At 41.5% G+C, this 25,813-nt stretch overlaps 2 protein-coding genes across 4 annotated transcripts in view; both read left to right on the plus strand.

The window, feature by feature from the left end:
• Positions 1–11,587, plus strand: part of UBE2Q2 (ubiquitin conjugating enzyme E2 Q2) — a 44,596-nt gene extending 33,009 nt beyond the window's left edge. For both annotated transcript variants that reach the window (XM_062501770.1, XM_062501769.1), the window contains 7 exons: positions 3,935–3,995; positions 5,979–6,069; positions 6,402–6,460; positions 7,744–7,792; positions 8,657–8,752; positions 9,186–9,252; positions 10,960–11,587. In XM_062501770.1, the coding sequence (XP_062357754.1) occupies positions 3,935–3,995; positions 5,979–6,069; positions 6,402–6,460; positions 7,744–7,792; positions 8,657–8,752; positions 9,186–9,252; positions 10,960–10,991 (455 nt within the window). In that variant the 3' untranslated portion in view covers positions 10,992–11,587. The remainder of the gene's footprint in view (positions 1–3,934; positions 3,996–5,978; positions 6,070–6,401; positions 6,461–7,743; positions 7,793–8,656; positions 8,753–9,185; positions 9,253–10,959) is intronic.
• A 1,083-nt stretch (positions 11,588–12,670) lies between these two features.
• Positions 12,671–17,457, plus strand: FBXO22 (F-box protein 22). Of its 2 annotated transcripts, none has more exons than XM_062501410.1 (7): positions 12,671–12,796; positions 12,885–13,017; positions 13,759–13,846; positions 14,234–14,329; positions 15,206–15,370; positions 15,691–15,856; positions 16,911–17,457. In XM_062501410.1, exons 1-7 carry the CDS (start codon positions 12,693–12,695, stop codon positions 17,338–17,340), a joined length of 1,182 nt encoding a protein of 393 aa, XP_062357394.1. In that variant the 5' UTR covers positions 12,671–12,692; the 3' UTR covers positions 17,341–17,457. The 2 variants fall into 2 exon arrangements, with proteins under 2 accessions (XP_062357394.1, XP_062357395.1); XM_062501411.1 differs by having other exon boundaries at positions 16,914–17,457.
• The last annotated feature ends 8,356 nt before the right edge of the window (positions 17,458–25,813 follow it).

The raw sequence follows: 25,813 nt of genomic DNA on the forward strand, positions 1-25,813 counted from the left end.
TTGATGAGATAGCCTTGTGTTGATCTAATGCAGCCTCCTTTTTTTGGCTTTGTTGCACCTTAGTGCTGCCAGGGTCATGTCAGCGTCAGTGCTGCCAACCACATGTCTCTGGGGAGGAGTGGGTTGGTGGCTCTAGGGAGGAGCTGGAAGCATATCTGTGTCAAGTCATGGGGGATGCTTTACTGCATGGTTCTGACCTTCAGGGTTTGTTTTGGTGATTAGAGCTAAGCTGGCTGTAACACAGCAGACTCTTAAGAGGTGCTGTGGGGTGGGGCCCCTGGGCAGCAGGTGTGCTTTGGGGGCAGGTTTGAGCTCTCTTGTAATGCCATTTTTGATTTTAGATACACATCTTAACAAGCTGCAAAAAAACTGATCTCTCTGTAGGAAAGCATACTCTAAGTTGTGAGCAAGAGCAAATCTTGCTAAACTTTACAGAAAGTGGAGGTTCAAAAGGGTGAGTGCAGTAACTTAGAGCTTATGACTGGAAATGCGTAAAAATACTGCAGCTGGATGCTTCACGTTGACCTCTAAAACATTGTAATGAAGTAGTGTCAAGTGGAGGTTGACACTACAAAGATGGTGGCAGTTCTGCTTTGAAAAACTGTCCTACTGACACATTTAATGCATTTTGCCAGTAAATTCATGCTGTTTGTTACAAAACTTACCTATATTGTTCCCTTATGGTTTCATTTATTCTTTGACCTTGAGTGAATGTCTGTTCTTAGTTCTTTTCCTTTGCACAGAACTCCTGCTTCCATAGCCCAGTTCTGCCTTTTGTCAGGTAACTGGCACCACGTGCATAAGCTGTGTCAGCTGATTGTTTTTTAATGTCATTTTTGTATGGAGTATTGCCCCATGGTCTGTTTTACCCTAAATTTAATATCTTTCTACTGATGCACAAAGGGAACCATTGTGAAACTCCTGTGTTCTGGTGACTGTTGCAAGGTAATTTAACACTGTTTTCATTTCTTTGTAACACAAGTCAGGCTGAGTTTTAGTTGGGTAAGGATGACTTTTAGTTTGCATGAGCTTACATGTTTTTAGGACTGACAGTAGGACAACACTGGGAGTTCTGAAGTGAATAATACTTGCAGCAGTAGTCTTAAATATTTTTCTTTTCTATGAGATTGTATAAAAGTACTATTAGAAGACATTAGTTTCAATTGTAGATGTGCATTCAGGGTAGTATCTATTTTAGAAATTAATTTCCTTTATCAAATGAAGCAATGCTGCTGGATTTCAAGCAAAAGACTACAAGCTTACTCTCAACAGCAAAGTTGCTTATATAGCTGGGAAATCCAGGGGCAGAATTGTCCTTAAAGAAACAGAAAATAATTTTCTTATGAGCTGACAGAGGCAAAAAAAATACACCAGCAAATAAAGATACTCTGTTGTGAATGAGGCAGTTTCATTAACCTGTTCAGATAATGGGAAGCACAAGTCCTGCAAAGCAAGGATATCTCATTCCCACATATCAGATTGGAGATTCACAAATGAATTAATGTCATTTAGGGATTGGGAAGGGAGGGCAAGAAACAAACAATTTGGGGATATTAAATGAAATCTCTTCTGTTCATATCTTTAGCATCTGGTTTATTCATATATAGTTCATATGGACTTCAAGTCTCTGATTTTATCCAAAGACTGTATGGGATTTACTTTTTGATACAGTAATGTTGCCCTTAATAAGATGTTGCCCCTGTTTTGAAATAACTTTTTTTTCTTTCTACATTTAAATTTCTTTTTTGCTTGCTTCATGCTTCTGCGGGTTTCTTTTTACTTGATCACCTTGGAGTAATAAAAGCCCCACCTTGTGTTTAAGCAAGAAGAACCTACCTTGATTCTTTCCTAAATTAAGGACTTCTCAAAAGCTGCTATTCATAAGTTACATTCTTTTTGACAGGAACCTTTTTCCTCTTACTGTCAAAATTACAAAAAGCACATATGAATTACTTCCAAATAACCTCTTGATTATTCAGAAAACCCCAAGCAATGCCCTCCCTCAGCTTTGGATATTGTTGTTAAGCAGTTTGTGTCCAGGCATGGAGCCCCCCGGTGCTGGTGATGAGGAGACGCAGATGCTCTGTGGCTCTAAACATGGCTGCTTGAAAGGCTGCTGGAGTGTCCTTTATTGGAGGTAAGGCTCAGTCCTGAGCTGAGCCTGTCTCTGAAGAACCTTCCTGCAGCTTCTGGCTTAGGTGCAGGACAGCTCTTCCTGTTGGGGGAGCTGGTGAAGTGTGCGGGCCTGGGAGCTGTAGGACTGGGACAAGAACTGTGGCTAAGAAGAGAAGGCCCAGGATTGTGGGAGGAGGGCAGGAGTGGGGCTGGAGGCTGAGTGAGTGAACAAAGGGATGGAAGTTCTCTTGTGATCTTCCATTGATCAGCATGGTGTCAGGAGCCTTGCTGGAACTTACTGCCTTGTGTGCAATAATCATTCTTTGCTCCCATTTGGGTGCAGGTGGAAGAAAATATTCTGGATACAAAAATGGAGTAGATTTGTCATTAATGGGAATTGACAATGAGCAGAGTTCTGAATGTAAACTCTTGTTGCTGCAGCAGAGCAGTACAAAATGAAATTCTTACAATTTGCGACTTACACTAAGGTCAGTTCAGAAAATAGTGTCCTTGGATCTGGGGAATTGGAAAAAGGCCTTGCTAGCTCCCTTGGCTGATCCTCAAACAGAGGTGTCACGTCTCTGAAGTAGCTGCTGGTTAAAAGGGACATGGATAGCACAGCGAGTATCTGTTCAGACCTACACTGTTATTCTAGACATAGAAAAATTAGAAATTGTGCTCTTGGCTTCAGTACCTACTTGTTAGTGGCACTCAATAAGGAGAAGAAAGCATGGGTGCTTTAACTTGTGTGCCAAGTTTTGAAATGCTTTCTAAATGAAGGTGTCTGGACAACTTGAAATGTCATCTGTGCTCCAAGTACCAATGCTTATAAGTTTTTCAACTGCAAGATTATTTTAAAGCTAGAATAATAAAACTCAGAAATTAATCCCCCCCATTCCTTGGGGAGAATTCCATGGGGAGAATGTGGTGACTGCAATCTGGTGGTTGTATTGCCTTCAGAAATCCTAGGCAGGTTCCTGATGTGCATATGGCTTCCAACTGATTAGGTCAGCACCAAAGATGCTGTTAAATATTAGGCCAGGTAATGAGTTTAGTAATAGTGGATTAGTCTGTGCATGAATATTCTGTGAAAGAAGAGGTATGACTTTTGTACATGACTGATACCATGCTCTAAATCTTGTCTGGTGGTTAAAGATTTTCCTAGAGCTGCTTGTGAATTTATGCAGAGAGGAGGCTTTGAATATACAAGAAAATGGCAGATAATTTCCATCCTTCCCTGGGAGTGAGATGCACAACTATTGCTTAACATGCTTCAAACAAAAGGTTGAAAGTCACCAGCTGGCTCCCACAGGCCATTACATTCTTCAGATGCATCTTCCTGGCTTCCTCAGTCAGCTGTTGGGAATGTGTTTCATCCACTGCAGTATCTCCTCTTTTGGGGGTTTCTGCTGCGTACACTGTCCTGTGTGCTGTCCTGGTGTGCCTGTACTGATGAGAACCTGTGAAACAATGCTGCACACTCACACTGTGCTCTGAAGTGTCTTGAAAAACATGTTGGTAGTGTACTGGGTATAAAATACAGTATTAAGCAAGCTGGAGTTGTAGTTGTGGAAGGTTTGATACTTAACCATTTCACCTTCAGAAAAATGTATTGAAGTGGAATTTTTTAATAGGAGTGGAAACACTTTTTCCTTGTAGTTGCTCAAAGTGCATCTGCTACTAGAGGAAGGATGTGCCTCAGCATCAGTACCCTGTTTGAACCTGCTGACAGTATTCATATTTAAAAGCAAAGAATGTTTCTGCTAAGTTTCTATCTACACTATTAGTGCATAATTAATTCCATTTACTCTTTCTACAGGGATCTATTCAGTGGAACTGGTAAATGACAGCTTGTATGAGTGGCATGTTAAGCTTCTCAAGTAAGTTAATAAACTTACGTGTTCTGAACAACCTGTTTTATTGTTGCTGGAGAGATTCTTGATAAATGAGTATATCTAGCCAGAGCATATAAAATAGTGTGTTACAATAGTAGTAGCAGTAATGGTAATTGTAGCCACTAAATAGTGGCTGTAATTCTGATACATAGAAATGTGTGGAGATGGAACTGCAGTAATTGAGCTGGCAAAAAGACAGGCCTGCTTTTCACTGCCAACACTATGTATGTTACATTAACTGTCATTAATGTTCAATTCTAAAACTCCTTCAGAACATTCAGCCTTAAATGATGAAAATTTTTTTCAGGAGTTTTTGCATGATTGTATTTTTATTTGTTTTTAATGACAGGAAAATCCAGCTTCTAGTTTCATTTAAGATGTAGGAAAGAACAGAGCTGAGTGTCAGTAGTTGTTTATTTCTACAGTTAAACAGACCTATAGGACTGAAACTTTTAGGTATTACCTAAATGTGAGTTATATAATTATATAATGTACCTTGTTTTCTGTCATCACCTAGTACACAAAGAGAAAAGCAGTACATAACTCACCTTGTTACATCCGTAGTCCAGTAACTTCAATCCTAGAGGTGTTAGAGTGGAGGTACTCCTGGTGAGAGGATCCCTATGCAGTACCCAAAAGAAAGGAACAACCTACCCAAACTGTGCTGGGTGGCTGCAACTTCTGGAATGGAGGAAAGAGCTTCCATGTGTTCAGCTGTGTCCTGGGGGATGAGCTGAAGGACAGAGGCTGTTTCAGCACAGTAGTTGACCTGCCTGTAGGAATTGTTGCCTTGTCCTAGGGGCAAGACTTGTGCAAACTGGGTCACCAACTGCTGAAATAGTTTTGTTTCCTTCTTAGTGTAATCATGGGTATGTGAAGGTTTTGAGGCTGAAAATGGCAGGAATGACACATCAGAGAGATGTGTCGCATTACTGGAGACATTTTTTATCAAGCACTTCCGTAACTGAGTGCTCAAACCATGTGCAGTGATTTGAAACCTCTGCTCAAATGCTGTGAACAGATCTCATTTTCTGCCTTCAGAAAAGGGGAAGTGGCGTGCATGCAGCAAATGCCTTCCAGAATATCTAAGAGGAGAAGTGTTGTTTGTTTATTGCAGCAAGAAGTGTCTGGAAACAACTGCACTGTGTGCTGCAGAGTAGCTGAAGGGTAGATGTCAGAGGAAAGAGCCCTTGTTACTACTAGAGCAAGTCCCTTTGAACTGCCCCAGCAAAAGCCATGGCTTGAAATGAGAAGTTCCTAAGAACTGGAGGATTTTTTTTCTAAAATAATTTCACACTGGTAGGATGGGGGAAAAGTTCTGAAATGAGAACTTTGTAGTTTCAGCTGTAGCAGAGGATTAGATTTAATGGCCTTTCAGTCCCTTTAACATTTTCTTTTGGCTTGCTGCAGGTGTTTTTGACTAGTCTCTTCTAATTAAAAGCTGATGGGGTGTCAGAGCTTGGTGGGATTAACCCAGTAGTGTCTGAATTAATGGCCAGGCTGCTCACCACCAGCATTTTGGAACAAACAGTTGTTGAAATTTTGCTGAGCAGAAGCTGCTGGCTTTAGTACTTCTGCTGATGCAGATTACTTTCAATAGCTGATACAGAACTACAATTACATATTCCATAAAGGATTCACTAACTATGTACTGAAAACTAGATGACTACAGTCTTCCTGTTTTTCTCCCCTCTTACTTGAACACAATTGAACTGAAGATAATTAAAATTGCTCTTTACAAATAAACAGCTTATTTTGTGCTGTGTTTAAGCAACACTTGATATCATTTGGAATGTAGTACATTGTAGTACGTTTTCATGCTGGTCTCATATCAAAGTTTTTACTTGGTAAAAGGAGCAATTCACCTTAAACTACAAGTACATAGAGGAAGTCTTTGAAAGGAATTACTGTTTACAGGTACTGGAAATATTAACTTCATCCATGATGTCTCCCCTGCTGCTTTTATAGGGTTGATCCTGACAGCCCACTGCACAATGATCTTCAGGTCTTAAAAGAAAAAGAAGGTGTAGAATACATTTTACTCAACTTCTCTTTTAAGGTAAGTGTCTGTGGGATGAAAAGCTGCAGTTAAATTTGAGGATTACCATAGAAGGCGACTGAAATGACCCTCAGCTGTTACTTCGGCAATAATGGGTTTGTAGCATTGAAAAAAAGGGGGAAGGAAAAAAGAAAACTAGCTTTCAAGTTCAGCACTGAAGCTTCCCAAAAAAAATGCTTTTTAGCCAGCATTATGGAAAGTGAATTTTTACAGAAATGAAAAATTGTAGTCCTTCAAATCTGATTTGACATATAAGACTATTGAAATACTTTCTGGTTGGGCAGCAATGTCACAGTATTTTCCTTAGCCTTTTTTTTTATTCTTCTTTTCAGGATAACTTCCCTTTTGATCCTCCTTTTGTTCGAGTGGTTTCTCCTGTGCTCACCGGAGGGTAGGTTTGAGTTGCCCTGCAGAAATGGTGCTTGTGGTAAAAATGTTACAACTTGAAAAGCTCTGTGCATGCCATAATGTGTAAGAAGTGACCTCCATGATGGTGAACATTGCTGTTCCTTCTGTTGTAGGGTGGTTTGGGTTGGTGCTTTGAATGGGGGCTTGAGCCCTGTATTGTCTTCAGTTTGCTGTAAAGTCTTAACTGTCCCTCTCTTGCTAGTAACATTGCTGTAAAGTTTGTGTTTAAAAATTCCCCAAATGCTAATCCAAAACCACTAAATTTAGTTGAAAACATGTTCCAAATCTCATCTAAAGCATATTTGAAGTGCTGTCTGTGGCATTTCCATACATCCATGGAGAGACTATTAAATTCACCTTCCAAGGCTTTTATGCATCTCCTGGTGACAGGAAATGATACCTTCATTTGAAAATTCAGTCTGTGGTAGCTGGTGCTGATTCTGGATTTGAGTTGCCACGTATTCTTCTTGAATTCAGTGAATGGTTAGTGCACTTAAATAGGGTTCATGGGGGGTGCTGCTGTCTCAAAACTAAACAAGCAGACCTAAACACCAGAAAGTTCATTGGATTCTAATTTGAGTGTACTCAGACTTCTTTTTAGAATGAAAAAAGGATGGCTTTTCCGTGGTCATTTCCCTTTTAACATCATATGAATGTGTGAGGTTTAAATGTCTTGATCATGGAGGAGAATACATTTTGGCAGTGGTAAATTCTCTTCCCTCAGTCCAGGTTTTATCATGCTCAGGTGTTCTGCTGAGTCCCAGGCAGAACAATGGATAAAGGGTTTTGAAATTTAAAAAAGCTACTTACAGGAAAAGAGCAAGAAAAGATCTGGTTATCTCATTATTTGTAAGTGCACCTACAGTGTTTGAAATGGTGTTAGACTTGTTTACAGAATTGAGTTTTGTTGGTTTCTTATAACTACACACCAGTACTATGTATATGTAGAGTAGCCATAAAAACTAACTTTTTCCATGGTCTCTGCAGTTGTTCAGACCAGCTCAGTCAGTGGTTTAAGTCTAGTTAGCAGTTAGCAAACGGCTTTTTTTTTTTTTTTTTTTTTTTTTTGGTCTCACATTGCTAATTTTCTTTGCCTAAGTACAACACGGCTGCTTAGTCACAATTTGTTACCAGTTAAAGGGTATTTCAGCTTTGTGAACAAAGAATTGATCTACCAAGCTGGCAAGAGCTTAAAGTGCTGTGAGCACTTGCATCTTTTTACTAACTGCTGATGTCAAGTATATTTTCTTTCACATTTGTTTCTAGGTATGTCCTAGGTGGAGGTGCATTATGCATGGAACTTCTTACTAAACAGGTGAATGTGAGCTCTGTTTTCTGGGTAATAAAACATGCCTGAAAATAACGGAAATCGGTGCTTCCCTTGAGTTGAAGAATCCCTGTGTGGAATAAATTACACTCTCCAAAAGAAATGTGGTGGAATTAAACCTTAGTCCCACAAGATTTGCCTTGCTGATCTTGCTTGAGATCTTTTCTGCTTTGAATGGCTTACAGGAGATGTGAGGAAGAGGCAGGAAGTGTGAGCATGTCAACTTGTAGTTGTCACAATTTCTGTGAGGAAGGCAGTGTGAAGAGCGAGTTCTGGGGAGCAAGGCACATTTTCTTTCTAGAAGCCTCTTCAGCTGCGCAAAGTCAGCTCTGGAGAAGTGAGGGATACAGACAATTACAGTCATAGATGATTCGTGTAGACAGAATGATTTTTCTCCTTAAAATTAGTAAATGAATGAAGTAACTTACTTGCAGGCTCTGTCAGAAACTCTTGTGTGCTCTGGAAGGTAAAGCAATGCCAGAGATAAGCTGAATTCTTCCAACATGCTGAACTGACTTCATTAGAAATCAGTCTTTTCTGCTTCCTGGAAAACAGAGTTGTGATTTATGTTGCGACAGCATTGCTGAAATTGTGTTAATGCTGTAAGGATGGAGCCTTTTTGTTTCTGTCTTTGGAAATGTGATTCAGCCTTTTCATTCTTCTTAGTTCTAGTACTAGGACTGTATATAATTTTACAGTTTTTCTGTGGAAAATAAGGTAACTGAAAAGTAGTAGTTATAACTGGAATGCAGAAAAGAAAGAATCTCAAAGCACATGTTCCAAAATAGATTTGCAAGATGAGCACAAGAAACAAAGTACATGCTGTATATTAATATTCCTTTCCTCCTCCAGGGCTGGAGCAGTGCCTACTCAATAGAATCAGTCATCATGCAGATCAATGCCACTTTAGTCAAAGGAAAAGCCAGAGTACAGTTTGGAGCCAATAAGGTAAATGTGCTGTGTTTAATTGATAAACAAATCACTGTTGGGCTTCCATTTCCTTGCTGACTCGCATAGAAGGTGCTTAATGACAGAATTGCTATTGCAAATATGTATGCATTCTGAATGGTCTGATACCTGTATGAGGATTTTCTTGGCAATTAGAAATTGTTTGTGATTACACACATGAGGTGGATAAAGCCTTGGGATGGGTAGGGTAGGCTTTTGCTGTCCTTGTATGGGCAAGGCAGGGAGGGAAGGAGGATCAGAACTGGGAGGATTTAGAATTCGTGGCTCTGAGAAAGGAATATTGAAGGCCAGGAATGTTCTAGAATTGTGCATGGACTTTATTATTAAGCCCACTGTAGAATTTCTTTGTTAACTGTTTTTGAGTCTTCCATGTCTAGATGCAGGTTTTGATGTTGTTTTTTTCTCCTTTCAGAATCAATATAATCTAGCAAGAGCACAGCAGTCCTATAAGTCACTAGTACAAATACATGAGAAAAATGGTATGTATGTTCTTGCCACTTTGTTCTTGTCTGCACACCACCCTGGGAATTGGTGCTTGGCCACAGAGAAACTTGAAGTGACAAAATGTCTGACTTTGGCTTGGGAAGACCATAAATGTTTCTTCCTTTTCTTTTTGCACTAGAAGAACAGCATTGCTCAAATAACTTGACTGAAACCATTGCAACCTTTTCCAGCTTACTTGAGTGTTGCTTGTGTGCTGCTGCTTCTTGAAAGGCAGCTCCATTTCATTATCAGCCAGTTGATCTAGGAACTTTATTCTTACTGTAGCTTTAAGGACTCTTAATATTGGTGAAGTATCTGCTGGACGTGTATCCCTTTCCCTGAAAGATTTTGTTTCGCTGTGTCAAGAAGCTATCGGAAATAATCATTAAGGAAGAGAGAAAGTGGGGAAAAAAACTGAGACTAAAAAATACATGAAGTCCAAGTGAGGTATACTAGCTGGGAAATTGTACAATAGAATATGGAGGCACCTGTTTCAGTTTGAGCTTTTTTACTCTAAAGTCTCTCTGCTGCATAAAATACATGTGCAAGTGCTTCAGGTATAATTGAATTTACTGTGACAGTATGAGAAGCTTGAGGCCATAAAAGGTTTAAGTAGCTTACATGTTACATAAAGGTAGTCAGCAGAATTGGTACCCTGGTCTTGTGATGAGGGAGTCTGTGATGTTCTGTCTGTGCTCTGGGCTGGACACTGTGTCCTTCAGGAGTCCAGTTTATTGTGAATGTGTGTGTGTGACTGCAGTGAGCACCTCAGCTTCCCTGCTGCTAACACAGAACATAACACCTGTACTCTTGGGAGGAAGATCAAAGAGAATGACTTCAACATCTCACGAATTTTACAGTATTTTGATCTTGCTGTTAACTGAGCCTTTTGCTCTTTTAGTTTGCTACAGAAGCCAATGTGGCTGTTTACTTGTATGTGCTACAAGTGATCAGTCCTGCCTCGGGAGCTGTACACAAAGCATTCACAGTACTCAGTGCTGCTGTGAAAGGTGTCTTGAGCTTAGAGGTGCCATGTGCTCTCTGGGACAGCACAAACAGGCCCTGTAGTCACTGTGCACACAGTAGAGGAAATGTTACAAGAGGGGCTGGGAGAATTAAGATTGGAGCTCTGGAAGTCTGTAGAAAAAGTAATGCACGTTTGGTCAGGTATGATTCATCTGCTAAACATGCCAAATTGTCAGGAGACCAGTTATTTAACTGACATTTCTGAGCTTATTCCTACAGTAAGACTTGCAGAAGTAGGATAAACCCTTAAGTTGCTTGTGCATGCCTGGTTCTGCAGTTCACAAAAATGGGATTTATGTAAGTGTCCCAGTGCAGTCTGCTTGTATGTCTACATTTTAAGTAGCTTGAAGACTTGAGGGTTTTACCCCCCCTTCTATTAAGTTTAGTTAGAGCAATGTTCCTCCTTCAGCAGCTTCTTCTTGGTGTTCAGCTTGTCCATCTCAGGATAGCTGCTGCCACAGAAATCGTGTGTGCACACCCAAACAGCAGCTCTGCTCCTGGAACATGCCATATGGATTGTCTCCACTGCTGCTTGCATTTAGGGCACTGGGGTTCACTGAGCTGGCCTGCACTGAGGGAAGGACTGAGCCAGGGAAGGCTTCCCTCTTCCATAGGTGGGGAGTAGGATGGTCTGGACGCAGTTACATCGGTGCCTAACGTGTCTCTGTCCTTCACAGGCTGGTACACTCCTCCTAAAGAAGATGGCTAATGCTGAGGACTGCTGTACACCTGGACCAATGTCAACAAAACAAGCTCTTTATGTTTTCCAACACACAGACTCAAGCTATGAGTGCCCCTATAACAGCTGTACTGAGGACTTTAGCTATTAGATAAGTTAGTGGATAATCTGTCAACTGACACGTACAGTATAACTTACAGCCTTACCATTCCGCTCTTCTTAGGCATCTGGACTGAGCAGTTTGGGCCTTTACCGTATTTGTTCTTACAGATTAAGCAGATTTGGGCCACGCCTTCCCTTCTCCCTTTTTTTGTTTGAAAGCATAAGCTCTCCCTGCAGCAGGCTATCAATTTACTAAAGATTGTACAATAGGAGTGAGTTGTTCACACACTTCTGTGTATTTCTTACTTTTTGCAAAATGCAGACTGCAGAGACTTGCGTTGTATTGTTTCATTTAAAGCCAAGAAGTTTAATACATTGTTTAATACTGTTTTAGGAAGTGTCAGGTCTTGCAAACCACAGTAGTTTTTCTGGTCTAAAATGACAGCGTTTGTAGTATTTTCCAAATTGATGATATAGGAAAAACACATGTATGTTAAGTCATTAAACATTTTTTCATGGCTGTATGAGAATATGAACTGTTTATTGGAAAAGATGCTCTTTGTTTTGCTTATCTTAATTTTTTGTTTGCTTTTTTCTTTTTTTTTGTTTCAGTTTTTTGTTTTTATGCAGAGCAAGGCTGTGCCAATAAAACCTAGCAACTAGTCACTTCCACTGGGGCATCAGAACTTGCTGGGCTGTTCCTGCAACTTGTTGGCTCAACCTCCTTAACAAGAGCCACAGTATGAAGCTTGAAGTTATTTAAAATACTAAAAACCTTTATAGGTGTTCCATTTTATTAACGGGTTGTTGCAATCATTTCTAAACTAATGAACTTATAAAGTGATTGGCACAAATTGAGATGAAAGCCTTGAATGAATTTTTTTTATATAAAAAAGCTACAATAAAGTGCAAAAACATGTCATCCAATTCAGAGGTGTAAGAAATGCTGCCATAGTCATGACGGTGGTTTTGTTATTGGAAGACTAATGGGAACTGTTTTTTCTTTATGAGGAGATGAATCTGGGTCTGTGTACTCACACCATTTCATTGCCTTACTCGAATCGACTCTGGTTTGGTTGTAGTACCAGGCCTTAGGCCCGCACACCCCTCGGGGCCGAGCGAAGGCTGTGTTCCATGGATTACGCACTTGCAGAAGTGCAGAAGCATGTTTTTATGGTTTTTATTTTAGTTGAGTATCGAACTTGTGCTCTTTTCTCTATCAGGCGCCCGCGGGTCCTTGTTCATTTGCTTCTAGATCCAGTTTTTAGCTCGAAGGGAACGAGGGGTGAGGTTTGGCCCTGCTGTCGGTGCCGAGAACGGCGGGGCTGCCGCGGCCTCAGCCCTGCGGCGTATGCTACGGTTTGGGTTCCGTTTCTTCTGGCAGAGTAACTTGGCAATGTACAGTAATTTGTAAACTTGCATCAAGTTTATGAATAAAAAGCATTTTACGAAGCGCTGTGTCCGTGCTGGGGCGCGGGGCGCGAGGGAAGGGGGGAGGTGAGAGCGGGGCGGGTCCTCCCCGCCGCTAGGCGGCGCCAGTGCGGGGGCCTGTGCCCTCGCGCTGACCGGAAGTTGCCTCAGGCGCGGCGGCGCGCGGGTGACGCGGGGTGCCGGGGAGGTGACGGTGCCATGGAATCCGCGGCGAAGGGCGGCTACGTCCTCGCCAACCTCGCCGAGGTGGTGGAGCGCGTCCTCGGCTTCCTGCCCACCAAGGCGCTGCTGCGCGCCGCCTGGTAAGGACCGGCGCCGTGGGGTGGGCGGCGGCCGGCTCCGGTTGGCGGGGCGGTGCAGCCGACGCCGTGTGTCTGTGTTGTGTTGCAGCGTGTGCCGGCTATGGAGGGAGTGTGCCCGGCGGACGCTGCGGACGCGGCAGCGGATCGCGTGGGTGTCGGCGCTGGAGCCGGGCCCCGCCGAGAACCACGCGCTCGTGCGCGCGCTGGCCCGCGAGCTCGAGGTGAGGGGGCGCGAGGGGCGGCCTGAGGGGCGCGAGCTCGGCGCCTTGGCGCTCCTTCCACTCGCCCGGCACAAGACAAGGGACGTGGTCGGAGGCGTAGGTGGTTCTGACAGTTTAAGTGTTGCGTGTTAATACACTGCTCAAAACACCCAGGATTTGCAGTTCAGGGCACGTCTGTTCATCGCGGCAATCTTGTTAAGAAGTAAACCCTCATAGGCTGGGAGCCACTGAATAAACAGTGCAGAGCTTCCCTGTCTGGGAGGATTTCTTTCCAGTATTAGCCTAGTGCTGGATATTCACTGCACAAAGATGCACGTCAGGGTTTTAAGCGGTAGACGGACCGCAGCAGATCAGTGTTAAAACTAACTGGGACAAGAAGGGACGCGTCTCTGCATTGTGTCCCATCATCAGCCCAGATGAGCAGCAGAAGTCGACAACCACGAATGCAAGGAGTTTAGATAGTGTTAAAAGAAGGAGCAGAGTCATGGGGCCAGTCTGCAGAGCTGTTTTTGCTTGTGTGAAGTTCGGGTAAGCTTCCTGCCTGTGCTACCAACTCACTAGCTAAATCTGGGCACTTCTGAGGCTAATGAGAGGCTGGCTGTTGGCTGACAGGAGCCTGGTGAGAGGGGAGGGGAGCGGCGTGGGCTGACGGTGGAGCAGGAGCAGTTCCTCCTGAGTTTCTGCCCTCGGTTTCCCTCCACTCCATCCGTTCCGTGTACTCCTCCACCTGTGTCTTTGCAGAAGGTGCACGTGCTGCCCCAGACCGTGCTCTACATTGCCGATGCGGAGACGTTCAGCGGGCACGAGGAGTGTCACGAGCAAAAGAAAGGTAAAGCCTGGACCTAACTCACTGCCACTAAAAGATATACTGGGATGTAAGTAGAGCACAGTCAGCTGAAAGGGAATTAATTCTCTGAGATCAGGTTTCAGTGGAAAGGAAATGTTTTTCAGAAACCATGACCGTGTAGTATTGCATTTGTGGTATGAAGCAGCTCACAGATCTGTGTTAACGTGCATGGACTTTTTCCCTTTCCCCTTTCTGTGGAGGACGCTGAGTGTGTTTGCCTGCCGGCAGCCCTCAGACCAGCGTGCTGTTTCAAGGGCGGCCACTGATGGGCAGCATTGGTTAAACAGGACGGAGTTGGCTCTGGGATTTGCTCAGAACGTGCTTTTACTGCTGTCTGATGGTGATTTTGGTCTCTTCTTATTTTAACAGCCAGAAAAAGAAACAGTAAAGAAACAGCACTCGCACTTGAAAAGTTGTTGCCAAAGCGATGCCAGGTTCTTGGACTGGTCACCCCAGGGATTGTAGGTAGGAGCAAAATGTGTGAAATTTTCAGAGGTCATCTTGAAGGTGTCATCTCCCACCCTGTTCAGCACTAGCTTCAATTTTAAGGAGTTCACAGTGTCATTGCTGAGTGACATGGAGCTTATTTCATGTATTGCAGTTATAATTAAAAGGGTTGATTTAATTGGGCAAGCAGTTTTCCCTGGCACCTTAATGTACTTGTTGAATATTGCTTGGGTTTATGTATACATTTCAGTCATATTGTGACTCTCCCAGGGCATGCTGGTGTAGTATACCTGTTTGTAATGGCCTAGCAGGAGGCATATGTAGTAACTGGAAAGTTCACAGCCACCCTATGGCAGGGTTTTTCTCATGATTCACTTTTATTGTTAGAAAGTTGGGGTTTTTTTTATAGTTTCTCACCTAAAATTCACTTCCCATATCATAAGTAAGGTATTTGATTGTTGTCATGGCCATATTTCAGTAATGCACTCCTAATTTTTTGTGTCGGTTTGCTTTATACGGTCATCAAATGCATATAGGACACAAAACTTGAATTTTTCTGTGAGCCTGCAGAAGTTGGCAGGAAGGCTTGTATTGCACTGTTGTTGTTTTCCTGATGTTTTATATTTGGTGTGCCCGGGGGGATATCTGTAGATATATCCATGTCTCCATGTCACAGCTGACTTCAGCATGATCAATAGCCAGCAGAACTTACATGTTGCGTCCTTCCAAAACATTAATAAAAAATCACACCAGCTTTCAGTTAGATGAGTTGTTATGGAAAAAAATTGTCATGTCTATATCACCTGAGCTGTTCAACCTCTTTCTGCCCATGTTAGAGTGTAAATGAAAGTATTGGAATCTCTGAACACAAGATGCTTGGTTTTGTCTCTGCAGTTACCCCGATGGGTTCAAGCAGCAATCAGCCTCAAGAAATTGAAGAGGGTGAAGCTGGGTTTGCTCTGTTGTTTCCCAAAATTGATGGGGTGAAAATTCATACCTTCCATTTTTCTAAAGACGTGAAGAACAGGGTCTTTGATGAAAGTAAATTTGCTGAAGCAGGTATGTCATTTTTCTCTCCTTTACGTGGCCTTTTGTGACATGCTGCTCTCTGAGGTGCCAGTCTGGAGTTTTGCATAGAACCAGCAAAGTCCGAGAGCCTCTGTGGGGCTCCAGCTGGTGGCTGTGCACCTCTGCTCCTCCCAGTCTCTGGAGTACTAAGGATAAGTTATCCCTGAGTATTGCTGTCCAGTTACCTCCGTTACGTTTCAAGTGGAGCTGCTCGGAGAGAGGTGTGATGCATTATATAAGGAGAAACTATGGTTGGACTTCAGCATTCAGGATTTAAAAATAAGGGGATCAGTGTTGGCTTTTGTTTGTAGGTCTGAAGAATAACCCAGATCTCCGTGTTGTTCTTCTGTTCGGCTACAACTCCTGGAAGACTGGGGCTACTCGATTTCTTCATCAAATAGTCAATCCTTTGAACGAGAAAAGTATCATCCTGGCTGGGGGACAAGTGGAGAGCTTTACATCACTGACCTCTGAGAAGTAGGTATTTTTTTCAAGGTAAATTATGAAAAAAATTTAAAATGAGAGAAACACTGCAGATCCGTAGCCTTCTAGTTGTATTGAAAATCTCCTTTACCAGTAGTAATATAACAATTTCTTAAAGGGAAAAATGTCCCAACTGTTACACAGCCAGAAAAGCTGGAAGCTTTGTATGGCTATGATACAATTTGGATTCTGGAAACCCAGCTTGGAGAAACCCACTGAAAAGGAGATTTCCAGCTTCAGATACCTTTGTGTGTTTGTTGCAGTCAGCACTTCTTCTCTGGAGCACAGGTAAATGAGTGCCCGTTGTGACAGAGCCCAGGATGTGGCCATGTGTTTGTATACCTGCTCTAGTTTGGCTCAGGAGCAAACTCATGGAGCAGCAGCTGCACACATGGCAGGGCTGTGCCCCAGGAGCTCACCTGAGCCACCCTGGCTGCTGAAGGACATGGCACTCCATCCTGTGGAGCACAGTGCAGCTGTGCCCACGGGCTCCTCTCGTGCCACTGGGGGTCTGGAGTCCACACTAATACCAACGTTTTTCTTGCCTCTGATTTTGCCAGCTGCACCACTGTCCCAGATAAGAGAGCTGACCTTAAATAAAGTCACTGCAGATAAAGGTTAAGTATGTAACTAGTTAACCCTGTGTGTCCTGGACAACCAGTTTAAAACAACATGAATCAGAAACCTTTCCTGACTGTTGCCCTGCTTCAATGTATAAATCCTCATTGCCTTTGTTTGTCTTAAGTTTAACTGATGGTTTCATTGGAATTGCAGAGCTGTGACGTACACAAACTGCTGAATTTGGCACGAGTGAAACAAGTTTATGCTTCATACCTAGTAATGGATGTGGAAGTTTCTCCTTGTGAAAGGTTGCTGCACAAAAACATTGCTAAAATATACAAAGTCCTTGGTTTGCTTTTTAACTGTGGATGGTATCGGAATCACTGCAGTGTTGGCTGCTTTGAACCCACGTGTGCTGCAGCAGTTCAGTTAGGTGAGGAGTGTTTGCCCCAAAAGGTTCTCTAACTCCATGCCTGTTGCCTTTCAGTAGCCACGCCCAGCCCGGTGATGCCTGCGGTGTGGTTGGGCTGGCTTTCAGCGGTGCCCAGATCCAGAGTGCCACTGTCCTGTTAGACCAGGACGTGGCCGATGAGAGGACAGCGGAAGCGGCCATGCAGCGGCTCAAGGCAGCAAACATCCCCGAGCACAACACCATTGGCTTCATGTTTGCCTGTGTTGGCAGAGGATATCGGCATTACAAAACCAAAAGGAATATGGAAGCAGATGCCTTTAGGAAGTTTTTTCCAAATGTCCCCCTCTTTGGCTTCTTTGGACATGGGGAAATAGGATGTGATCGAATAGTTACTGGGAATTTTGTATTAAGAGAATGTAATGACATAAAGGATGACCTGCTCCATGGTTATACTACTGTTATGACTCTTATACACCTTGGTTCAACTAAAGCAAACCAAGCATAGGTAAGGTTTAATGCTTCAGTGAGCTGTTTGTTTCATTCCAGAGAGCTGAGAAGTCTGGAAGAGTGGACATCTTGCAGTCAAAGCCCCTTCCAAAATATAAACACCATCTTGGTAATACTATCGAGTCTTGTAGTTTCAGTAGAGTTTACTGTAATACCTGTGAGAAAGCTTTGCATTTTGTGTAATCCCCTGTACACATCAGAATTGCAGGAAATTATACTGGATGGAGTTCTGCAACTGAAGAAAGCTTCTTTCTTCCGTAATGAAAATGGTTTCTGCAAATCATAGAATATGTTGAATTGGAAGGGACCCATCAGGATCATTGAGTCCAGCTCTTGGCCCTGAACAGGACACCCCAAGAATCTCACCAAGTGCCTGAGAGTGTTGTCCAAACGCTTCTTGAGCTCAGGCAGGGCTTGGTGCTCTGACCACTTTCCTGGGGAGCATGTTTCAGTGCTCAGCCACTCTGGGTGAAAAACTTTTTCCTGATACCCAGTCTAAACTACCCTGACTCAGCTTCGTGCTGTTCTCTCAAGTTCTGTGGCTGGTCATGAGAGTGAAGAGATGCTGAAGACCCCGGTGAGGTCTCCCCTCAGTCTCCTCCAGGCTGAGCAAACCAATTGTCCTCAGCCACTCCTCATAAAGCTTCCCCTCCAGATCCTTCACTTCCTCATGGCATTCCTCTGGACCCCTCTAAACTTACTGTCTTTTTTTATGTTGAGGTACCCAAAACTGCCCCCAGGGCTGGAGACTGCCCCAGTGCAGAGCAGGACAATCCCCTCCCTGGCCCATTTAGTGTAAATGGCAAACCCAAACCCAAATGTAGAAAGAAACAGTACTTTGATGTGCTCTATTTATGTATGTAAAGCACTCTAGGAAAACTACTGATGCATTAAATCTACTGTTTCCTCAATTTTATTTCTAGAGAGATGCAGAATTTTCCCAGAGTCCTGTTTACAAAAGTGAACAGTTTTACTAGATAAAATCAATGAAAATCTTTAGAGAAAAGTAACAAAGCACTTGTTAAATAAAGATAGAAGCATGTCAAAATACCTTGCCTTCTATTATTGGAGAAAAAGCTCTGATTTAAAGATGTTGTCCAGCTAAGAGTACTGCTGGGCTCAGCACCTTGAACTGAATTTCAGTTATTTAACTGTATGGTTCAGAATGTAGTAGTGGCTTCCTCTTCTCCTGTAGCGTGATTACTATCTTTTAAATCCAGAATGCTTAGGAATAAGTCTATCTATGTTTAAGTTTCTTTAGGAAGGTTTTTTCCTCTTAAATTTGGAATTGTGGGGGACACAAGACCTGGCTATATTATACTTATATAGAGTTTTTAAGTAAGACTTGTGCTTCTGTTTTTCCTATGCTTTCACATCAGTCACCTGTTTTGATTGCTGCAGCTGGCATGTGGTATCAAGTAAGTAAATTCAGCATAGCCTCAGTATAGCTAATAATATATTGGATGCTTTTTAAATTCTTTCCTCTCTTTTATTTTCACTTAATAATAGAGTGACAAGAAAAAAAGGTTAATTTTGCACCATATCACCAGTTTTCTAAATCAAAATCAGGCAGCTGGCCCATGTTCAGTGTAGTAAAAAGAAAATATTTACCTGTATGTTGAACAACAGAGTAACATTTTTTGCTTTAAATGTACCATGGAAAACTTCAGTTAGCAACTTTTTGCCCATGTCTAGCTAAAACTTTTCCTGAACTTGGCCTAACAAGCTTTAGTAGGGGTGTATCTGTCCTGAGAATTAACAGTTGGTGTCAGTGTCAGCTAAGCAGACAGCACTTCCCCATGGCTGTATTGATGATGAGTTTTTTTAATTAGAAGATAGGATGAGCTGTGAACTCCCAGTGGCCATGTGTGGATGGGAGATTAGTAAGTGTGGGTGTGACTTGGACAACATTCAGTTAATTCATTTAGAAGGCAAGGTATCTGGAAGTGGAGTATGGTTGAATTTTCAGAGAAGCCCCTTGGTGGGAGGTGACTGTGTGTTATTTTAAGCATAACCAGAATGTCCCATTTGGCCCTTGGTGTCTGCATAACCTTCATGTTGAACAGGACAGGAAGGATATGTTTTTGTTTCTGTAATGCAGATAGTATTCCTGGTGCTGTCAGCAATGCTGACCAGCCTAAGAAGTTTGCAGGTTGCTGTGTTAGAACAGCTAAGAGTGATCAACCACATGTCCTCAATAGCACTGCAGACTCGGCCAAAAGGCCACAGGAGCCATGGTGAGCTCAGACAATGGCACAGCTAAACCAGAACTGCCAGGGTGGTCTGCAGGGCACAGGCAGCACGTCCTGGAGCCGAGGAAGCTTCAGAGGTAAACACAGTACAGAACAGGGGATGGAAGAGTGGGGAGGTCTGTGTCAGAATCCAGGAATCCTTCTCTCCAGCATCACGTGTGGGGATGAGCCCAAAATACCCTAGAACCGTGCACATGGCTGGAACCACAACACTGTCTGTCCCAGGCCACATCAGGCCTTCCATGTGACAGGGAAGTGGTGTAAGAGATGAAATTGCAACATCTGTGATTAAAGTGTTTTGCTATCCAAATTAATTTTGCCTCCATGCTGTTACTTGCTTTTCAACCACAACTCCTGAGATAACCCCAAATATACTTGATTACAAAGTGCATGTACCAAAAGGCAGAGATACTTGATAGAGAGTTTTGCAGGGCCAAAATTCATATTTCCGTCACTCAAGAAAACAAGCACAAGGTTTTAAAGTGGGTAAAGTTACTTAAATGAGTATTCAGTGACTGAGGCAACTGTGAATAGCAGGATTGCTCCAAAGATACTAAAGATAAGGTTCACCTGCAGTTGTTACAGTGCTGACAGTAACATGTTTCCAATAAGAGAACAGAGTCCCTAAGTGACCACAACTGGATTTTGGTTTTGTTATGAAAATAGTAAAACTTGCAAAGTCACAAGACTTGCAGGGAGGAGTGACAGTTTTGCTGACAAAAGGTAAAGACATTGTTTTTTCCAATGTTTTGAATATAAATGTTTTGCTGCATATTTGTTCTTGATGCATCATTCTATTAATTGATCTGTAGGTTTCAAAAACCACAAAAAATAATAGGCAAGCAGTGTGATATATAACCTTGTACTCACACCACCAAAGTAGCAATTGCCAAACACAAAGCTATTACTGCAACTTCTATTTTAAAGTTATTATCCAGAGATCTCCTCACCATGGGATGTTTCTGTAATGTGCAGTTGTAATAAAACAAGAATAAATTGGTAAAGAGAAGTAAAACTATTTAAGAACAACTAGTTACATGTGATGCTGAATTAATTTTAGTTAAAATTTTACCTCAAAACTCAGTGTCATTACCCCCTCCTAGTTTCTATTTTTCTTTCTAAAAATTGAGAACTTCTTTCTACTAGAAGTAACTCTGTGGTGGGAGTTCTTAGCTTCCATATCAGAAATTGGAATTATTTTTTCTGGTTTTGGCCCCATGAGACAGCAAGCAAAAAGCATGTGTCATTCAGATAACTGCTTCTGTTTTACTCAACAGAATGATACAGAAAAGTAACATTTCAGGTACAGAAGTTTGCATAGTTGGGAGTTACAAATATCTTAAATGTAGTTAAGTGGCCTTTTATAGGATGTCTTATAGTTTCTGAGCACTCTGCAAACATTAAGAAAGAAATTATTTCCTCCACTGTAACATTAAGAAAGTAATGATTTCCTCCACTGATTATTTTTCATGATTACATGGTGGAGAAGACTTTTTTTTTTTTTTTTTACTTTATGAATCTGTGGTGACTCTCCAAAGTCCATTTAATCTTAAAACAGCAGTTGTGCACACAAATGCAGGTAACACAGTTGAGTTATCATCTGCAATTGTTCCTGTTGCTAAGCCAGACAAAGCTCCAGGAGAGGCTGTTTCAGGAGCACTCCAGACTAGCCTTGAGGGGTTCTGAGCTGCAGGCTTCGAGGTGTGCAGCAAGGTAAACCAAGCTCACGTCTGCTGCTGGTGTGCATTGCTCCTGTGCTACTGGTTTAGGTTAAACAAATACAAGTTTAAACATTGGAGGGCCTTTTAACTGATTATTTCATGCCTGTCAGCACTTCAGGACAGTGGGGGGTGTTATTTGAAAGAGAACATAGAGCTACAGTGAGAAATTGGAAACTCAGAGGAAATACCTAAAACAGGCTTGGATTATTTGGAAGTGGTATCACCTGGATACTTAGAATTATCAGCAGAGAAATCGCTAATTAGGTTTTTTTTTCTCCCAAGTGCTTTGATAATTTAGGAGAAAAAATGTATTCCCAAATCATTGGGATTTGTGTTTCTAAATGTTTTTAAAACACAATGTATAAATTGTCATCATTACATTTCACAGGTATGTCTTCCCTGAGATTAGCAGGTAGCACAAAATTCTCAAACTTTTCAGAGATTCACATCACTGAGTCAGTGGCAGGTCATGTCACCTTCCCATGATAAATTTTCACAGCTCTGGGAGTTAGAAACAGCTTTTTTTTAAATAAACTCTGCTGAGTTGTCAATATGGCAACAGTGACAGCCAACAATAATCCTCTCAAAAGAGGAACTCTCCTAGAATCTTCAGAACTGGTGAGAATGACTGAATGGTTGACATGGTAGCAAATTCTGTAACTGAGAATGTACAACAGATTCAAGTGACCCAGCCCTCTTAAAAAACACTACCAGTGGAAGCTCACCCAGATTTTTACAGCCCTTTGTTCGCCTGCACAAAAGTTGTAGATGAAATATCATTACTTGCATTGAGAGGATAATTCGAAAACAGTCTCTTTTAATGTGCTCTGAAAAAAAAGTTTTCAAATGCTACAGATACTGATACAGAGGTGCACTGAAAAGTGTTAAAAATTTATAGTAGCTTTAACTTGGGGGACAAAAACAGCAGTATCTTGTTATTTCAGGTTCTGCAGCTGTAGGTTCTGTTCACATGCCCTTTTCTAGCTCTAGAAATGGTTCCTGCTGAAAGGTTTAGTGTGGAGTATCAGTGTCAAAGATGGAACTGAGCAGGAGCCTTACTTGGTATTTCACAGGGTTTGTATTGCCTGCTCTGCTATCACAAAATGAATCTCTTGCCTTACATACAAATTATGTTGAACAGGCTCCAGGAGAGCAAGAACAGACTTGTCTTAGTATAAGCAGATAATTTACACAGAATAATGACCATTTCTGCTGTGAGAAATTCTATCCTGCATTTCTTGGTGTTCCATTTTCAAATAACTGAGCTATACAATCAGAGCCTCTCTATAGCTCTTCAAAAATTCAGGGCCAAAAGGAAAATGTTTTCTTTCAGTGCAGTAGAAGGAGCTGCACAACATTGAAGTTATCTTTAAAATGGGGGAGTGTTGCCAAATGGACTTCTGTTGGTTTTTCTGCTTAATGTTTAACATTATAAATCAAAAGACTATGCAGCACAGAGAAATCCTCATTTTCTTTGAAAAGCCATTTGACTTTCTTCTTTAACTGTAACTGTAGTTTGCTCCTGTGTGTGTTTGGGCTGCTAATGAAAAACAAGTCTATACTGAGTACATATAAGCAACCTCTCACTCATGGGTCTATAAAGAGATTTCCTGTTAATGGCTGTCAGTTCTGCAAGTGATCAAAGGTTCTTGCAATACACTATGAAGAGACTTTTACCACAGGGTTCTGGCAGGATAATAGGATCCCCAGGTGTAAAAGAATTTTTGCCATAACACTCTAATAGTTTGCTGTGTAATCATAGTAATGGAGTTTCTTAGGAAATTAGTATTTTCCAGTTTCTTTCCTATACAACCTTTCAGCTGGAGGTAATTTCAGAGACATGAGATCTTCTGTTTCATGAAAATGGGAGTCAAACATACAGGAGAGAGCCCTTATTACTCACCCATTTATAAATATGTAATAATTTTTAAGACTCCAGTGACTCCAACTGCAAGATTTGATCCACTGGAACTGGAGTTTCCTTAACTTAGTTGCTCACAGGACTACTTCATTAATTTTGTAGGCAATCATTGCTAAAGAGTGTTGCACTATTTTATTAAATTCTATATACTGTTGGCTACCCTGTACTTTCTGTGGGATTTGACCTTTTTAAATGAATTTGTAGCCTGATGTCATTTTGATTTTAGTCACAAAGTTTGTGAACTAAAATAATTTTAGCAGCTGAAATGTTCTCAGATGCAATGGGTTTGAGGTAGTCTGAATTGCCAGCAGCATTTTCTTCACAGATAATAGCGATGCATAAATCAGCTTGTTCACATTTAAACATGGGGTCAGTTTATTCAACCCCACTTTTTGTACAGACTGTTTCCCAAATAATGCAAACAAGCTCAGTAAAAATTAGTTATTCCATGTGCATCTAGAAAGCTGAGAGGATTCAAAGAGCTTATACAGAACAGTTCATTTATTTTTGACATTTTCTCTTAGTATCTCCTTCCTGAATTGCCACTCAAGATGACCACAAGCCTTTTCCTTCTTCAGTGGAGAAAGTACACTCAACTGTAAGCCTGACTTGTCTCATGATCATTAGCACAGCAGTGATTTACCAGCTGTCATCTCTTGATTAATTTTCACTGAGGCTGTGCAAAGTACTTCAAGTAACACTGATTCTGATGTAGCTGTCAGTACTGCTACACATCTGAACTCTGTACAGCAGTGACCTGTCCCTATGTGATGAAAAATTACTTTTATCCTTTCTAGCCTTTAAAACAATATTTTCAGTTTCCTTCAGCTTATCTGCTAAAGATATGAAGTCCAGAAAATAACATGTAAAATTGGTTAATTTGGGGAGAAAGTGATCTAGTGCTCTATATAAGTTAGTCTCTGGATCAGGTCCTCTGCCTGATTTCATGCCCTCACATTCTCCTTTCCCATGCTGAGCACTAACTTGGACTCTGACCTCTTTGACAGTTTTCAGAAGGTAATGAACTATTCTGGTTTGTGTTCTAGTAGCCATTGTAAGGTGTTTTCTCTTTGGCTTCTCACCTTATGCACTGTACCCATGTGCCTTTTCTTCCCCCTCCCAATGTGCTTCTGTCTACATTGATACAAAGTGCACACTGCTTTTTCTGACACCAGAGCATGTAGTAGACATGCTAGAAATAAGACCTTATTCAACATTTTCTCCACACCTATGTTTACATAGATCTTCAGATTGTTTCTTTTGGACATAAGAAATCTCTATTCTGAATTTTCTCTCATTTCAATCAATGAATTTTCTCCATTATTCTTCCCTTCAATACAACCTTAGAAATCCAATATAATGACCTGCTTGGTAATGTGCCATTATGGAAACATATCTGGGGTTTTTTTGCTGGTTTCAGCCTCCAGTGCTAGAAATAAGTTAAAAAGAAAATTGTTCAGTTCACATTTTCTAGGCCTCTGACTAACCAGACATTCTCTTTGTGCTGTGAAGGCAAAAAAAGACATGGACTGTAGCAGGTGGCTTCTGTCTTGAGTAAGAGAATGCTGTAGGGGACCAAAGTATGGTATATATTAGTGTGATCAACAGATGCATATGTGAATAAAAGAAATAAATCTTTGGAGAGGGCAGCATTTCTTCAGCCAAGATACCTGTCTGGACAATATTTTGTGTCAAAAATTGATCTGACGAACAAAATTCCTGATTTCTGCTATCTGAAACATCAACTAGAATATTCAAGGTAAGGTTTGAATTTCCCTCAGTAGTGATATTTTCAGAAGAAAGCCAGACAAAATTAAAAACCATCAAGAAAGATGTCTTGCTTAGTATTAGGAATGTACACCAAGCTCTGCCTAAAAAACTTTTTAAACCACTGTAGCTCTTTTCTAAATATTTCCCTTTAATTTGTATAAAATCATGCGCCAGGAAGCTGGGCAATAAATTACCAATGGTAGCTCATATGCTGATGATGTGTTACAATTAAAAAAAAATAAAACAAAACATTAGTATTAGCTAGGAGAAAGGTTGGGGTTTTCCCCCTACATCTTGTAAGGGTATCTGAAACAGGCCAAATTCTGGACATGTGTCACAAATACCAGTTTTGAAACAATGAGTCAAGACAGGCTTCAGCTCCTCTGGGGAAATCCTGTGAAAAATTAAAAACCCCAATCAAAAATTCATAGTATCACCTCACACTAAAATCCTGTGATGTATTTTCTGTGCAGTGAAAAAAAATACTGTATTTTATTTATTTCCCATGTAGTGAAACCCAAAATTTTCTCATGCATTTACCTGTGCATTATTAAAAACCATAAAAAATCTCACAGAATTCAAACATAAATTACAGTGATTTCTGTGTAATTTATACAGCTTTTAAAGTACACAGAAGCTCCATTAGGTGCAACTGTTCAAGTTTTAGATGCAGCCTTCTCCAACATGTCAGCCTCCTGTTTCAGTCAACTTCCTTCCCTCATCTTGCTCACCATGTCACCCTCTACAACTTAGATTCTTAGGGTTGCTCTGCATGTTGTTTCCCCACCATTCTTCCACTCCAATGCT

The sequence above is a fragment of the Cinclus cinclus genome, chromosome 13, assembly GCF_963662255.1.
Source record: "Cinclus cinclus chromosome 13, bCinCin1.1, whole genome shotgun sequence".
In the NCBI taxonomy this organism is placed as follows: domain Eukaryota; kingdom Metazoa; phylum Chordata; class Aves; order Passeriformes; family Cinclidae; genus Cinclus; species Cinclus cinclus.